At 37.0% G+C, this 18,146-nt stretch overlaps 2 protein-coding genes across 3 annotated transcripts in view; one reads left to right on the top strand and one right to left on the bottom strand.

The window, feature by feature from the left end:
• The window catches only part of jarid2a (jumonji and AT-rich interaction domain containing 2a), a 70,654-nt gene extending 61,766 nt beyond the window's left edge, over positions 1-8,888 (bottom strand). For both annotated transcript variants that reach the window (XM_073846614.1, XM_073846613.1), the window contains exon 1: positions 8,335-8,888. In XM_073846614.1, coding sequence (XP_073702715.1) covers positions 8,335-8,379 — 45 coding nt within the window. In that variant the 5' untranslated portion in view covers positions 8,380-8,888. The remainder of the gene's footprint in view (positions 1-8,334) is intronic.
• Positions 8,889-11,877: 2,989 nt separating this feature from the next.
• On the top strand, positions 11,878-16,425 carry LOC141343071 (probable 2-ketogluconate reductase). Its single transcript, XM_073847664.1, has 6 exons — positions 11,878-12,008; positions 12,119-12,497; positions 12,584-12,755; positions 14,256-14,434; positions 14,512-14,608; positions 14,725-16,425. The coding sequence occupies exons 1-6, from the start codon at positions 11,928-11,930 to the stop codon at positions 14,876-14,878; spliced, it is 1,062 nt and encodes a 353-aa protein (XP_073703765.1). The 5' UTR covers positions 11,878-11,927; the 3' UTR covers positions 14,879-16,425.
• Positions 16,426-18,146: the final 1,721 nt, after the last annotated feature.

Here is an 18,146-nt window from a genome sequence, read left to right as displayed (position 1 = left end):
AGACTAAAATAGTACTTTCTATTAAAACATACTCCAATTTATAACGCTTTATTTACAACTTTTTTTACAGTGTAGTATAGATGAATAATATCAGCTATTTTTTTGATAAAGGGCTGAACCAAAAAATGATTTACCAATTTCTTTGCCACTATTTTGTTACCTCGATGGAATAAATCTACATACGGAGTGGATCCTTTTTTCCTCTCAACTTATCTTTATCAGACAGAATTTCAACATGGGTGCAGAATAAAGAACGCTTCAACAAACTGCACAGACATTTTATGAAAATTTACTAACACAGAATGACAAACACACCTTTCCTCAAAAGTGTGCATTTGCATCTCTAAAAATCTTTGCTTTTTTAAAGCACATACAGCCCTGATGAAAAATGATTAAAAAAAACACACTATAAAATTCTCCCATAAAGATAAAGCAGAGCTGCTGATCTTTATGCTTGCATTGTAAATAAATGTTTTGGTCCTCCCAGGTTCAGCGCTGTGGCACACAATCCTTGCTGACTGTACAAACACAAAGGACTCGATGCTCAGGGGAGTTCCCACAAGCCTGTTTGTAACGCTACATCCTATAGGTTTGCTCATCAAGGACACTTTGTTTCCAGTGACAGCACACTCTACACATTCACCTAGCTGTGAAGACAGATTGCTGCAGACGGAGCCAAGGAAGCACAGACCCACCCAATGACAATCCTTCCTCCTGCCATGACAACAGGAGAATGCCAGTGGCAAACCTGGATGCTTTACCATATGCACCTTCCTCTCCCTCTATTTCCATATACACATGAGCAGCATTAAACAATATGCTTGTTGTAGTTGGATGAATAAAACAAATTTAAAACTTAGTGATGCATGACAGTAGTGTGAAGTCTCAAGAGACAACAGACGTGTTTCTTTCATTCGAGAACATTAAGTGAAGCTATCAAAGCTAAGCTAAGAATGCTTTGCAATTGCAAACAAACAGAATCCCCTTAGCTTTAAGTGTATTGGTATTTGAAGTACACTGAGACACATACTAGAAGCCAGAATACGCTAAATGCAGCAAAACATGCTTATCTAAGTTTTACTGAAGCCTAATTGCTATTTATGACATCTAAGAATATTATCTCTCAAGAAAGCAAATTAAAAGCTGTTTAATCAATAAAAGCCAGACACATTTCTCAACAAAAACATCTCTTGATAATAACATCACAGCAATAACTATACCCAATTTAGCAAGCCCGTTCTGATACAATATGTCTCCTTGGAGTTTGGGATGACTGCATCAATTAGTGCACAGCTGGACACGTCTGAGACGGAGAGATGAAGCAGCCATTACAAGCTGCCTGCAGTTTTTACATCATCCTTTGTTTTATTTGAGAGTTGTAACACAGACACAAAATTTAATTATACAGATATAATGCAACGAGGCACAAGCGATATTAATCATTTGCTTTTGCTTATTTATCAGCTCAAAAGATTCATGTTGCATATGAAGTTTTCACATACACGTACATATATATATATATATATATATATATATATATATATAAGGAGTGTTTCCTCAGGTAAGGGAGGCAGTGTTGCCTCAAAATACTGGATAAGAAAAAAATCTGTAGTACAAAAATAAAATGGTGCCCGTATTACAAAATATAACATTAGAAAGTGTCCATGTTTCTCTCATCTCCCCTGAGCCCACTAATTATTTTTTTTTTTTTTATGATTTGAAAATCACAAAACAGTGGTATGGGTGTCTTACAGCAGAATATACAACCATCCATCAGCTTGTATTCAAAGAATCAGTGAAGGGCAATAGCACATACACAAAAATAAATAAAATAATAATATTAATAAAAATAAATAAACAAGATTTATAAAAAAAAAAATTAAAGAAAACATTCAATATACATTCTCAAGAAAATCCCAGAGCGGACACCAGATACGCCAGAAATCATCAGACCTCTGACGCAAGTCACAGGTTAGTTTTTCCAGCGGTAGGAAAGTAGCAATTTGATTCAGCCACATATTAATCGAAGGAACATGAGGAGTAGACCACAACAACAGTATACATTTTCTCGCCAGATAAGTACTGAGATGTAACACAAGTTCTAGATTATGACTAAGGCGTAATTCAGTTTTACAGTTCAATAAGTAAATACTTGGAGATAGATCAAAAGTTTTACAGATGATGAGTCCACTAAATTTGAACAGACTCGATAAAGCATGCCATGAGTTTGCTGGGGGGTAATTGAGAATGAATGGTAGATTGGTTCACGCGATAAATCCCGGCTCTTGTGTTCATGCATGATCTGCATTCGAATCAGTCTAAATGAACAATATAACGGCATTAATGGAAAGGCTAATTTAAAAAGTAAACAACCCACTTAGATAAAACCACGTTCTTACATCAAAATAAGACTTAAATTTGCCTGAAAACATGATCTGTGGGAGTTTTTAGTGAGTAATCAGCTTTGTGAAATTGAAAGTAAATCTCTGTGTCTGTGACCAATATTTATCGAGCTTTGATGACTGATGACCTGAAAAATTAAAAAAACAGTTAAAATTAACTATTAAAAAGAATAGCTTGTTACTGTTATAGCCAACCTGATCTTATGATGAAAAACATACCTGTGGGAACTTTTTCATAAGATGCAAACTATGTAGCGCTATGTACATTACGTAACATATTTGATGCAGCTTCAAAGGGCTCTAAACGATCACAGCCGAGGAAAAAAGGGTCTTATCTAGCAAAATGATAAATAAAATACAAAAATACAATTTATATACTTTTTAACCTCAAATTCTCACCTTGTCTAGCTCGAGTGTTTGAGATTAAAAAGTATATAAGTTGTAAATGTTTTTTGAAAATAACCGATCATTTCGCTAGATAAAACCCTTCTTTCTCAGCTGGGATCATTTAGAGTCCTTTGAAGCTGCATTTGAACTGTATTTTGGAAGTTCAAACTCGGGGGCACCATAGAAGTCCATTATATGGAGAGAAATCTTGAAATGTTTTTCTCAAAAAACACAATTTCTTTATGACTGAAGAAAGAAAGACATGAACATCTTGGATGACAAGGCGGTGAGTACATTATCTGTAAATTCTTGTTCTGAAAGTGAACTACTCCTTTAAATGGGTAACGTTACTGCAGACCAAATTCAAAATATCTCTTTCAAGTTTAGAAGTTAAGAAAAGAAGTACTGTAATATCCCTACTGTAGTGTAAAGCAAAAATAAATTACTTATGAAATATTCATTTTCATTTATTTAGCAGTGCAATTGTACTACAATATGGCTATTGCTGTCATAGGAATAACAATAATATAAAATATTATTATATCCTTCTTTTATTCGTTTGGCTTCCTAAATCATCAGTGTGAATGTATTTTAGACTAGACAGTAGAGACAGTATACCACAAATAAAAAGAGGGTTAAGGCCGTGTTCACACTTGCCGTCCTTTTTCAAACTGCCAGCGTCTGTTTTACATTCTAATCCTATGGAGTAAACCGTCTTTTCAAAAAAGCCCTAGCGCTTTTTTTAAACGCCACCGCCGCCGTCTTTTTTTGCAGCTCAGAGCGTCTTTTTAAGTTGAAAAAAGTTGAACTTTTTTGAAGAAAACGCCCTACGTCAAGCGCTTTTTTGACAGCTGACCAATGACAAGCGAGTAGCGGGACCTATCGTTTCCATAACAACAAAAACAACAAGAAAAAATGGAGAAGTTGCCGGTAGATAAACTTATCGTACTAGTTTCGGAGCACAAGGAGTTGTATGATATGAGTAAACAACTCTATCGTAATATACATCACAAAGAGGCTCTTTCTCGACATTTCTTCACCACACAGCACTACGCTACTGTTGCAGCTGTTGTTATAGCAACAAAAGACGCACTCGGCTGCTTTTTGTAACAGAACGCTGCCAGCTTTTTTTTTTTTTTTAACCAAAAAAACGCCCTAGTCAACTTTTTCTTGTCAAAAAAGACGCCAAGTGTGAACACGGCCTTAGTCCCCTTTAAAAACTGTTTTCTGACTTAAGTTAAGAACATGGGTTGGAGCTTTTAATTTTGAACTCTCAAAGTGCATTAAATAGAATAATTTACCTTTAAAATGTACTAAAATGTCATTTTTTTCATCGCAATTAGTCTTTCTTTTAATTCTGCATAAATATCAGATTGTGGACTTCATGTGGTGATATTATCGTATCGTGAGATTTTGATATCGCTACATCCCGACCGTTGAGTGGCGCTATAACAAACGTATGAACAAAAGCGAATGTGACATAAAAACGCCATTACAAGCATGCTGTTTTAGCTTGTTTTTTTTATCTGTTTTCTTCTTTCAGCTCTTTCATTGTGAGTCATGTTTTTCACGGAATTCATACCCAAGGATTTATTGCCAAATTATTAACCCTTTCATTGAAACCCACCCGCACACCTAACCCTAAACCTACCAATACTAGGGGGGTAGTAATCTGGCGGGGTCAGAATTCAGCACAAAACCGGAAAGCGAAACATATGGAGCTGTAATCATAACTGTGTACGAATACCATTACAAGCACTCGCTGTTTTACCACCTCTAGTGTTCATTTTTGTTGGAAACCGCAGAGATATGTATTTATTGGTACATATTTCACGTCTTGTGAAGGTATGTTTTAGTCATTGAGATCAGGTAGGTTATAGCACCAATCTGACCTTATTTAACACTTAATTTTACAGTGCCAGTGTCTCATATAAGCACGTTACTAAAATTAATATAATAACAGTCAGCTCTAGAAAATAATTACACAGCAAGTGCATGTGGTCCATTAGTATTATTCATTACTTACTTATGTAAATACACTGTAATATAAAGTGTGACCAAGTGTTTCCTCAGGCCCTATATTTCAAACCACATTAGCAATCATATATCATACGAACACAAACCAAAACCCTCAAACTGCACTGAGACATATAAACCAATTAGGAAGGTCCATTAGGAATGAGGGATGAGGACCAAAAGTTTAAGAGAACGAAATAAATCAGAAATGAAAATACAGTTAACCGAAATAGATTATCATCACCCTTATTTAGGATTAAACCTACAATTATCTTATCAGATAAGCTACCCCGCTAAACCAGTTATTCAAGATTTGCAATAACAGTTAACGTTTTATAGATTAAAAAAAGGAAATGTGTAAAGCGAACTCTTTTGAATGAATTAGTCTTTCTAGGGTTTGCAAATGTAGCACTACCTAAACTGGGTCAGTGTAGCATGGGCTTTAATTCTCTATTACTGTGTGAAGCAAACTGATGCCAAGGATGCATCTAAAGGAGCTAAACATATATCAAATATCTCTGACTGCTGAGGCCAAAGAAAATGTGTGGGACACAAGAGCTTCCAGTTTAGATGGCCATCTCTGGCATGTGCGGCGGGCCTGTGCTCACTGTAAACACAGAGCGATATATATCTGCCAACTTCTGCTCTGATGTTGTCACATTAAATAGATTTGTTTTCACATATGGTGCTTGGGAGAAAGCGTGAAACGCGATTTCTTACAGCTCTCCTCATTTCGGCAGCCTGTTCATTTACACTACACTTCAATAATGTTACAATAATCCTCAGTAATAACGTGTGCTGTAACCTCGCCTAATCCTGAACGACATTGTGTAATATTCTTAAACAGAAAGAATGAGATCACACGGCATAACCACAACTGTAACACAGGAGTTACTGTGAACAGGTTGGTTTATATGTAAAGTGACATATCAACTTTGCTGCTGATTCATTCAGTCCTAATCAGAAATCGCTTGATCCCTCTGTTGATTTAATAACCAACCATATCCGGTTTGGCAAGAGAGATGGAAGAATGTAAAACATTCTCAGTCTCAACACGCACAATGTGCTATTTATATTCATACTCATAGCCTCGCGTCTTCAAAAACAGCTGAGGTTTATTCATAAAATTACCTTCGTGTTAAACTTTGATTGATTTCAGCATGAAGTGTTATGAGTGTGTTTGGGTTTGTGTTGTCACATATCTAAACATCTAAGCGACAGCTGTATTTGATCCACAGGATTGCAATGAATTACAGCGAATACCAACTGAAGCCAAAGCAGAGAGCGCCATACAAAGAAGCCATCATCTTTAAATGGATCGTTCCCAGTCCTATACAACCAAACTTAATGTTCAGAGCTTGTACTTCAAGCCATGTGGCAATTAAACATCAGAGAAACAATGTAAACAAAGACATCAGACAGCGACTGAATGACACTGTAAACCTTAAACAACTAACAAATCATAAATTTGAATACTTTGCTGTTATTCCATTTCATTCTTTTTTTATTGCTGGAATCTGCTTTTAAATCTAGAAATGTATGTCTGCATTTTGTCCTGGAGCCTTTTTTTCCACTCAAGATGCATTGTAATGTTTCCCAGAAATTGGATGTAGTTTAGTAGTTCTCGACTAGGGGTCTAGGGCCCACTAGGGGGCAGCAGCAAACTTCCAAGGAGACCTCAAGGTGACTTAAAAGTATTTACAAAGACAAAATGACATTAAAATGAGATGAAATAACTCATATAAAGGTATGTCTTATTTTAAATTTACCATTTAACAGCTGTTCTACTTTGAAGAACCAGGGTTCCCAATTGGTTTCAACTGTTCCCAATCATCTTGGAAAAACCTGGATGAGGTATTCTTAATTTTGAGTGTAATTTCATATAAATTATTAAAATGACAAGCATTTAGGCATTGAGGAGGGCCTTCGGATATTGTCAGACAAAAGGGGCCTTGAAGGTAAAAGGTCGACAACCGCTGATGCAGATGCAAGTTTAAGTGATAGGTCTTCGAAGTCTACATTTATTCTTAAAAACTAATTTTACTACTATGAAATACAGGGATTTTTAATTTACACTGATTTAAGTTCATATTTTGAATCGTTCTTGTTTTCATTTTATTTTTGTTGAGTTTGTCTGTCCTTTTCACATGTCTATACAGTTTTGATTCATTTTTATTTCAGTTTTAGTACATAAACTTAAGCTTAAATGAAAATGAGAAATGTTGCCTTGGCAACTAGCTGAAAATAAAATAGTATTTATATTATGATGCATGTGACCCTAGACCACAAAACCATTTAAGTAGAATGGGTATATTTCTAGCAACAGCTAAAAATTAATTGTATGGGTCAAAATGATCAATTTTTCTTTTATGCCAAAAAATCATTAGGATAATGTTTAAGTATCATGTTCCATGAAGATATTTCCTACAATAAATATATCAAAACTCAAGTTTTGATTAGTAATATGCATTGCTAAGAACTTAATTTGGATAACTAATGGCTATTTTCTCAGTATTTTGATTTCTTTGCACCCTAAGATTCCAGATTTTCAAATAGTTGAATCCCAGCCAAATATTGTCCTATCCTAACAACCCATACATCAATGGAAAGCTTATTCTCAAAAAAAAGACCCTTATTACTGGTTTTGTAGTCAAGGGTCACATATTATGAATTTTTATTTCTATTTATTTATAGAAAATAAACATTTTATTTCAGGTAACGTTTATTTTATTTAACATAACTACAGATTTTGTTTTAGTTAACTATAATATGTCTGTTTTGAATGTCAATGATTAGGGTTATTTAGATGATGGGCCAAACAAGAGAAAATAACCCTAATACCTCACTAGAAGATGAGTTTGATCATTCGTGACTCGATTACTTAATATGGAGTAAAACAGACACATCTGATCAAGTGACAGCAGGAGAGGTAGGAGGGACGGTTTTAGCATATATCTTATGTATATATAGCTTAATAAAGAGGTCAGTCTGCTTACTCCATCTAACCAGTGGGAGGTCGTAGACAGGCTGTAAACTAGCTACCTCAGTCTTTACCACAATACAAGCGTCTGCCCACGATTTGACAAGCTAAGTTCTTGTGACATTGAAAAACCAACCTACACACACACTCACAGAAAGATGACCGCAAACACACACACGACCACAAACTGACCACGCTAGACGGTCGTCTACATCGACTGGAGCTACCATATGACAAAACTGACAGTGGAAATCAACGTAACATGTCACAGACACCGGAAATGCGAAACGTAACAAGGTACACTTCAAAAGCCCAATGCATTATTTGGGTCAACAGCGAGATACGGATCGGCCAGCCTGTCCTTAACCTCTAATTCAAACAGAAGATGGTTCATGGACTGGTCGTTCATAACATCTGACCTAATTCTGTCACAAACCTGATGACAACTTAAAACGGGAGACAACGGCGATGTGATTAATGCAAATTAAGAGGCAGCTGCCACTGAATTCGATGGTCACGCAACGGATTAAATGTCAAATTTGCACTTACAAATTTCTTTTGAATGATATTTCTCTTCGGTCTTTCCCTACTCATTTTGCCCTCCAGATTGAATTCATTAAAGGTCAGACGGCCACATTAATTCTGGTTATACAAAAAAAATCTTTCCGTTGTTGTAGCACGTGATTATTTAAATCCCTGGTAGCAAAATGTCGAGGTAGAGAGAATGTTGTATCCCGGTCGATCGGCGTAGCCTGTCTTCTTTTCACAGCTCAACAGACGAAAGAGGTAAAAGAATCCAAATCCGAAGATCCATGGCGGTTAGACAGTGTCTGTGTAAGAAAAACAACGGCAACATATCCACTGAAATGAGCTGGAGTAGCCAATCTTCCATTTGAAAGCTAAACGGCGTATTGTCAGGGCTCCCCGCACCACATTCTTGCAGTCAAAATAAAAGCCAGCGTCTGGCTTCCCTTCGCGTAGGTTGTAATGCAGCGTTTATTGTTACATTATGCGGGTGCAAAACAGTCAAACACACCAATTTGAAAAATCTAGAGTTGGGTTTTGGCTGCCGCTGTGCTCCCTCATATTGTGTGAACTCAATGCCACCGATGTTAGTGCGACCTAGTGGCGTCTTTCATAGGAGGCTCCGTCCTATCATTCACCATCAGCACGTTTAGCGGTACATTTGAAAAGCCTGTCGCCAAATATTGGACGAATCTGGACTATTAACCTGTTTTAACCATCTGAATTATAAATCTTACCATTAAGTATTATTTTTTGATTGTAAGGAGGTGCAGAAAGATGCATAAAAAACACTAAAAAGATGGGGCTTTTTTAGTCCACAAGTGCAATGTGTATACAAAATAAACACTCGTGGAGGTTTTACATGTTGTTATGAAGCTTGGGTGATTCAGATTATCGTAAATGTGCCCCTGGACCACAAAACCAGTGTAGCAATAGCCAAAAATACATTGTGTGGGTCAAAATGATCGATTTTTCTTTTATGCCAAAAATCACTACTGAGTAAAGATCATGTTCCATGAAGATATTTTGTATATTATCAAATATCAAAGCTTAATTTTTGATTAGTAATATGCATAGCTAAGACAACTTTAAAGCCGATTTTATCATAATTTTGATTTTTTTACACACTCAGATTCCAGATTTTCAAACAGTTTATACATCAATTGAAAGCTTATCTATTCAGATGATGTATAAATCTCAAATGAACCCTTATGACTGGTTTTGTGGTCCAGGGTCACAAATGGCATTAGAACATTGTCACCGGTTTACAAACAATGAAAAATCACTTTCATGCATCTTGCTCAAGAGTCAAAATGCAAAGGTCAGATTGAAGTTAGTTAATAAGAAATCTCAGTTTGGTGTTACAAATTGTTTATAACTCATAGCATAAAAAATGTGGATAATGATCCTACAGAAAATACAACTCACATGCAAACCTATACATGATCCCCTATACATTGCATAAAATAAAATGATAACTAGTTTTGAAATCCTAAGGCCCAGAATGCATTGTGCTATGCCAATGTTGGTGAAATCAAGGAGTCTTTAAGGATTATACCAAACCCCTCTCTGTGATAATCCAGGGATTATTTCTAAAAATAAACACCCTGATCAGCAATCCCGGTATATGGTGATAAAACTGATGGAGTATTTTTCCTCATTACAGTGTGAAATGTTATGAGTGTCATTCGCTTAATTGTTTCTTTGGTTTGAATGATATTTTCTTAGTTAAATCTTTTTTTTTTCATCGGAAAAAAAAAATGCAAGATGGGATACTCCTGTGATTGTGTGGCTAAAGATTTGCTGAAGTCTGTTCTTTGTCTTTCTACTAGGAGGAACGTTATCATTCAGCCTGAGCCTGAGGGCAGATAGGCCTCTTTAATTGGAGCAGCGTTAAAAATAACCTCAAGAAGTATCAGGGGCATATCACAGCACAAGTGCCCATTTCATCACGCCAGAGATTTTGGCTTGAGTTGTAAATGCCAAAGACAGGAAAAGCAAATTGATATTAGTTGGTAATGGTTTTGGGATACAAATTATTAAACTGCTGTACAAAGAATCACTAGAGAAAAACATTTTTATGTCAAAATGTCATACTTCCAGACTTTTGAAGTGAGATAGCAGAGACTGAATTTAGTAGGATACACTGGAATTCATGAGGCTGTTTAAATTTTCTTGTCCATTGAGTTTAAAAAAGAAGAACATTAGTATCCTTAAATTTGTCAACTCACATGAGCCTGTTAAAGTCTGCAAAACAAGAGCTTGTCTGGTATTTTCTCCCATTTTGTTCTTAAAAATAGGGTTTGAATGCTGTAATTCACCACTTATAATGGGCCACCCTGCTGGCAGGAGAATCAATTCATCACTTTAAAACATGCCTGTCCCTGGGGCAGAGTCAGAGATGTAGGCTAATTGTGAAGCACTAGACTTTGAAGAGAAGTGCTCAGCAGAACAGAAAAGATTTTTGGTTGATTGCCAAACTAAGCAGACTCTCAAGGAAGTAGTTTTCACACAAAGGCACGACACAAGTTCAAGTCGGTAGAGATTGATCTGCTGTAGTTACACATTGTTTACTTGAAGAGTTGGTATTATGAGGTATTATGACTATCCACGTTCTTTGAATTATTTATTCACTGCCATCAATAACTAATATGCTGACCCTATATACAATGTGTGAGTGGTGCATTATCACTCAAATGTGGTTGTTGCGAACCTTTATTGTGGCATACCTTCAACTGTAGCAGATGGACTTGGGGTGTTCCGCTTGAATCCATGGGGCATCAGTGGAGTAGCCAATGCTGAAATATCCAGTAAATGAACAAATTATAATTCACTTGGTTTTTGAGACAATACATCATAACTCAGAAATTCATTCAGTGTCCTTTAAAGTGGAAATGAAAACATGTACTTTCTAGAGTTTCAGTAGCTATACAGAATTATTTGGTTGTTGATTTCAGTTGCTGAAGCTCTATTTGTGACTTTTCTAACAGATGAAAGCAAAGATAGATGTTTGCTGCAGCCATTTATAGCCATCTTCTAACAGTATTGGAATTAATTAAATGTCTCTCAGAGTCATCAAAACCTACAATTTTTAATTTATGGCCTTAAATTTCTGCAAATTTTTTAGAAAATTCACTCTTCACGTGGTTGGTTCATCAGCAAGATTTAAGTGTTGTAGTGTTGTAAAACTATAGCATTCAAAGAATTTGTGAACGTGAGGGATTGAGGGTTTATAAATTAATCTATTCTGAAACATACAAAACTATAAGCTAAACCAAAACACCAATGCTAGGATGTTGTCAAAGCAAAGTATGAGTATAAGTGTTTGTGATTAAAGGAACTCATACAGTTGACAGAAAATCAATTCTGGAAATAATATCAGGTATAAAACACGAAGCACATGTCCATCAAACAATTACTTATATCCTCAATCTTGTGACAGAAATGAGCAACTAATATTATTCATGAGCTTCTAACGCCACCTTCTGGTTATCGAGTAGGCCTAACTAGCATCAAACTCCTGATTTTTTGAGCGGTTGTATAGTTATAGTTAAAGTTAAAGTTAGCCACCTTTGGTCTTAAGTGGTTCTCGATTAACCACGTCTGGAATATAAAATATGCTGCAGTGTTGCACTTGGCAAATGTCAAGCAGACTTGTTCAGGCAACATCCAGACTACGATCGACTGTCACACAAATGGTGAGAAACAATGATATTTCATAGGAAGTTTAAAGACGAATGCGTTAGCCTGTTGCTTTGTTTACAAAATTAATTCTCATTAACGCTAGCACTGGCTAATCTTCTCACAGGTTATGGAAAAACCATGCATATTAGCCAACACACTTGGAGCACCCAGAGGCATCTACAAGTGTTTTGAACCTTGTATCGAGAAACACTTAACTATAATCCCATATGAGAGGTTTGTACAGAGGAAAGAAGACTTCGCTGACAAAATCCAGGCGGTGTTTCTGTGGGGTCCCAGCGGTATTAAAGTTGACAAAAAACTGTTAGAGTCTTTGCCTAACCTCAAAGCTGTTGTTAATGGTGGGGTAGGATTAAACCACCTTGATATTCCTCTGATCAATAGCTTTGGAGTCAAAGTTTACAACAATCCTGGCATAGTGGATAATGCCACTGCAGATATTGGCATGAGTTTGATGTTGGCATCTGCAAGGAGGATTGTTGATGGTAAGAATTGCAGTTTCCTATACTTTCTTTCTGGTTTATCATATTGTTCACTGAATCCATTGTGAATTTCTTCTTTTTCTCTGCAGGGCACAATTTTTCCAAGTTCAGGGAATCTGATTATTATCCAGAGTCCTCTCTGGGTACTGATGTTAGCGGGGCCACCCTGGGCATCATCGGGATGGGTAGAATAGGGTACAAGATAGCCAAAAGAGCTCAAGGGTTTGAGATGAAAATCCTTTACCACAATAGGAATCGAAGGTGAATCTTTTGGACTTTGACTTAATATTTGCATTGTCATTAAGGAACGTTCTACCAGTTTGTATAATATGTAAACCATCAGTTTCTGTGATATTTGAAAAAGTCACTACGGGTCAAGCGTTTGGGGTCGATGAGTTACTTTTCTTTTCTTTTTTTTTACTTACTTTTATTCAGCAAAGATGCATTAAATTGATCAAAAGTGAAAGTAAATATATTACGATTATGAAAGATTTCTCTTTTAAACAAATCCTGTTCTTTTGAACTTTCTATTCATCACAGAATCTAATGCTAAATGTACAGTTGAGGTCAAAGGTTTACATACACATGGCAGAATCTGCAAAATGGTAATTATTTTACCAAAATAAGAGGGATCTTACAAAATGCATGTTATTTTTTTATTTAGTTCTGACCTGAATAAGATGTTTCACATAAAAGATGTTTACATATAGTCCACAAGAGAAACATAATAGTTGAATTTATAAAAACGAATCAGGGGGTAAAAACTTTTTGAATTTGAAGATCAGGGTAAATTTAACTTATTTTGTCTTCTTGGAATCATGTAAGTACATCCTGTAGCTTCTGAAGGGCAGTACTAAATGAACAAAAATTTTATCTTGAGGCAAAATAAGAAAATGTACAAATCTTGATTCTGTTCAGAAGTTTTCATCCCCTGGCTCTTAATGCATTGTGTTTCCTTCTGAAGCATCAGTGAGTGTTTGAACCTTCTGTAATAGTTGCATGTGAGTCCCTCAGTTGTCCTCAGTGTGAAAATATGGGTTTAAAAATCGTACAGTCATTGTTGGAAAGGGTTCAAATACACAAAAATGCTGAAAAACCAAAGAATTTGTGGGATCTGAAGGATTTTTCGGAAGAACAGCAGACAGTTTAACTGCTCAGGACAAACAAAGGACTCATGAACAACTATCACTAAACATTCAGGTAATAACACAGTATTAGGATCAAGTGAATGTAAACTATAAAGTCAACTATCATTTTTTTCCTGTGAACTATATACAAATGTATTTTATGTGAAATATCTTATTCAGGTCAGTATTAAATAAAAAATAACATGCATTTTGTATGATCCTGCTTATTTTGATAAAATAATTACAATTTTGCAGATTCTGCAAGGTGTATGTAAACTTTTGACGAATTGCAAATAAAAAAATTAATTATTTTTAAATTACATTTTAAAATTATTCTAATATAAAATGGATATTTTAAATGATAAAAAAATTCACAATATTACTTTTTTGCTGTTTTTTCCCTCAGAGCTAATTTAGGAACAAATATTGTCAATATTGCAATTATCCCTTTCAAACTAAAGAGTGAAATTACAGTGTGGCATTCAGCCAGGTTACATATTTAGTCTGTGATTGGGATAATATTTAATTATCAAGTTTTTATACAAGGCCTTATGGGATGCGGTCAGGACTTTTTCATGTTGAATTGGCTAAATGTAATGCCTAAATTGAATTTCACAGTGTTTTCTATGTTCAGGCCTGAGAGTGAAGAGAGAGCAGTTGGGGCCACATATTGTGCAAGCTTAAAGGAACTGTTACAGAGGTCAGACTTCGTCATGGTGGTGGTCAATCTGTCGCCTGAGACGCACAAACTGATTGGTGCCAAAGAGTTTGCCATGATGAAACCCAATAGCACTCTTATCAACATTTGCAGAGGTAATTTAACAGACTGGAACAAAGCAATCCAATTAAAGAGTAGCAGTCCTGCTTGAGAACTGCTTTTCTTGTCGTAGGCTTGGTAGTGGACCAGGACGCTTTAGTGGATGCTCTCCAGAAGAAAATGATACGAGCTGCTGCTTTAGATGTCACGTATCCCGAACCACTTCCCAGGTTTGCTTAAATCAAACTTTCTTAAGTCACTATAAGTAGGATAGCAAAAATGCAAGCCTAAATGTTTTCTTCATCACTGCTGTAGTATAAATGAATTGCTTCTTGGTTACATACAGGGACCATCCCCTGCTGTCCTTTCCAAATGTCATCGTCCTGCCCCATGTAGGAACCCACACCATGGAGACCTCACAGAGGATGGTGGAGAGGATGGTGACCAATGCCTTGGCTGCTATAACTGAAGGCCAGCTTCCTGATGAAGTCAAGGCATAGAGCCAGATCACACAGCCATCTGTTCCTCTTTTGTTTTTAAACCAGCAAAACAGAGAAAATGCTAATAAAATTGGTACTATAATGACTATAATGTTATATTAAAATGTTATTGTTGAAAAATTTGGGATGCACTAGGCTACCTGTTTCAGCTGCATATATGCCCATTGAAAATGAACGCATTTTAGTACAATGCAAATACATTAAAAAACCATATATGTGTACTACTGAGCATTAACATGTGATAAGAAGGGTCTTATCTAGCGAAACGATTGGTTATTTTCTAAAAACATTTAGAATTTAAATACTTTTTAATCTCTACACAGAGTACACACAGAGCTAGACAAGACAAGCATTTGAGGTAAAAAAAAGTACATAAATTGTAATTTTTTTTTTTTTTTAGAAAATAACTGATCGTTTCACTAGAAAAGACCCTTCTTTCCTTGGCTGGGATCATTTAGAGCCCTTTGAAGCTGCATTTAAACTGCATTTTGGAAGTTCAAACTCTGGGGCACCATAGAAGTCCATTATATGGAGAGAAAAAACATAATTTCCTTACGACTGAAGAAAGAAAGACATGAACATCTTGGATGACAAAGGGATGAGTACATTATCTGTAAATTTTAGTTCTGAAAGTGAACTACTCCTTTAAGTAAGGTAAAGTATTTGTACTTCGTTACTTGACACCTCTGACAGATGCTTTTTGTTCATGTGCTTCAGATGTGTGCCTCCAGAAAACCGTATATCAGAAATTTAAACTGATATGGCTTTAAAACTAATTATTTCAGCATGATATACATTATAATCAAAACCAAACAGATGTTTTTAGGCAGAGATTGGACATACAAGCTGAAATGTCACAGCCTTGTTCTGGAAAAGGGGTGGGAAGCAGCAGCTCATTTGCATTTGAAGGGCACTAAATGCACTAAAACAGCCTGTTTCTGCTTCCACTCAAAATAGGCATTTTTAAAATGATATAATAAATGATCTGTGGGGTGTTTTGAGCTCAAACTTCTTCAAACATTATGGGGAAACCTGCGACTTATATTACATCTTGTGAAAAGGAGCATGTCCTTTAAAGAATTAGTTCACTTCCAGAACAAAAAATTAAAAATAATATACTCACCCCCTTGTCATTCAAGATGTTCATATATTTCTTTCTTCAGTCGTAAAGAAATTATGTTTTTTGAAGAAAACATTTCAAGATTTCTCTCCATATAATGGATATGTATGGTGCCTCCAAGTTTGAACTTCCAAAATGCTGCTAAACACAGCTTCAAAGGACTCTAAATGATCCCAGTCGAGAAAGGGTCTTATCTGGTGAAACGATTGGTTATTTTCTATACAAATTGACAATTTATATACTTTTTAAACTCAAATGCTCGCCTTGTCTCAATTCTGCAACGCGCATGCGTAGTCTGTGTAATCTGGGTCAATACAATTAGGATATGTCGAAAAACTTCCATCTCATTTTCGTCTTCAACTTCAAATCGTTGAAAATCCTAAAAAAAATGTACTCAACTGTTTTAAATATTGATAATAATAAAAACTTTAACAGCAATCCAGCATATTAGAATGATTTCTGAAGGATCATGTAACACTGAAGACTGGAGTAATGATGCTGAAAATTTTGCTTTGATCACAGGAATAAATTACATTTTAAAATATATTCAAATAGAAAGGCACACACCTCTCTAGGCCTCACAGCTGACATTGCATACCAGAGTGAAAACCAAGAGGTCAAAAGGAATTGCCTGCAGAGATCAGAGACAGGATTGTATGAAGTCCCGGCTCTGGGGAAAGCTACAAAAAGTTCTGCTGCACTGAAGGATTTCAAGAGCACAGTGGCTTCCATAATTTTCAAATCGAATAAGTTTGGCACAAACAGAACTCTTTCCAGAGCTGGTCACCCAGCCAAACTGAGCAGTTGATGGAGAAAGGCCTTGTTAGGCTAGCAGCTAGCCCACACAAACCTGCTATCCCTTCCATCCTTCTGGCCAACGTACGCTCATTAGACAACAAACTGGACTACATCCGACTACTATGTTCATCTCAAAGGAATGTAAAGGACTGTTGTGTTTTTGTGTTCATGGAAACATGGCTCAGCGACAGTGTCCCGGATCGCACCATTCAGCTCGACCAGCTGACATGCTATCGTGCCGACAGGGTTGTGGTCGCGGGAGGTAAGACCCGCGGTGGTAGACTTTGTGTTTATATCAATGACGCTTGGTGCCGCGATGCTGTTGTAGTCTGCAAATACTGCTCACCAGTGTTGGAATTTATGGTTATTAAGTGCCGGCCGTTCTATCTCCCGAGGGAATATACAGCTATACTGCTGTTTGCTGTGTACATCCCTCCCACCTCCAACAACTACAGGAGCGAGGCACTAAATGAACTGTACCAGCACATCAGTGAGCAGCAGACAACCCACCCAGATGCTTTTCTCATCCTAGCTGGGGATTTCAATCATGCAGACTTAAAGAGTGTGTTTCCAAAAATACAGCAACACATTGACTTTCCAACACGGGGAAATAACACACTGGACCTTGTCTACACCACCCAGAGAGGCGCTTACAAAGCTTTCCCCCTCCCCCACCTCGGCGCCTCAGACCACATCAATGTTATGCTGATGCCCTCTTACAGACCGCTTGTTAAAGTCACCAAACCGGTTTGTAAGCAGATACAAGTGTGGCCAGAGGGGTCTTCAGAGGCTTTACAGGACTGCTTTAACACCACAGACTGGAATATGTTTAAGCAGGCTGCCACTTACAACAACACCACTGACCTCCAGGAGTACACAGAGACTGTTACAGCCTACATTAACAAATGCACTGAGGATGTAACAGTCACCAAAACCATCACTGTCTGCGCCAACCAAAAGCCATGGATGACAGGCGAGGTCTACAGGCTGCTGAAAGCCCGGAACGCTGCCTTCAGAGCTGGAGACAAGGCGAGCCTGAAGACAGCTAGGGCCATCCTGTCCCGTGGCATCAGAGAGGCTAAGAGACAGTACTCCAGAGGAATATCTCGTTGCTTCAAAGACAGCAGAGACACATGGAGCCTGTGGCAGGGCATACAGACCATCACAGATTACAAGCCCCCACCACAGACCTGTGACAGCTCCATCTCCCTGCTGAACGAGCTAAACACCTTCTTTGCTCGCTTTGAAGTGCAAAACAGCACCACAGCACAGAAGACCCCACCCCCTCCTGGTGACCAGGTGATGACTTTGTCCCCGGACAGTGTGAGGAGATCCCTCAGAAGGATCAAT

Source organism: Garra rufa, chromosome 9 (genome assembly GCF_049309525.1).
Source record: "Garra rufa chromosome 9, GarRuf1.0, whole genome shotgun sequence".
NCBI lineage: Eukaryota > Metazoa > Chordata > Actinopteri > Cypriniformes > Cyprinidae > Garra > Garra rufa.
Note: the sequence above shows the minus strand (reverse complement) of the source record. Positions and strands in the feature narration are given on the sequence as shown.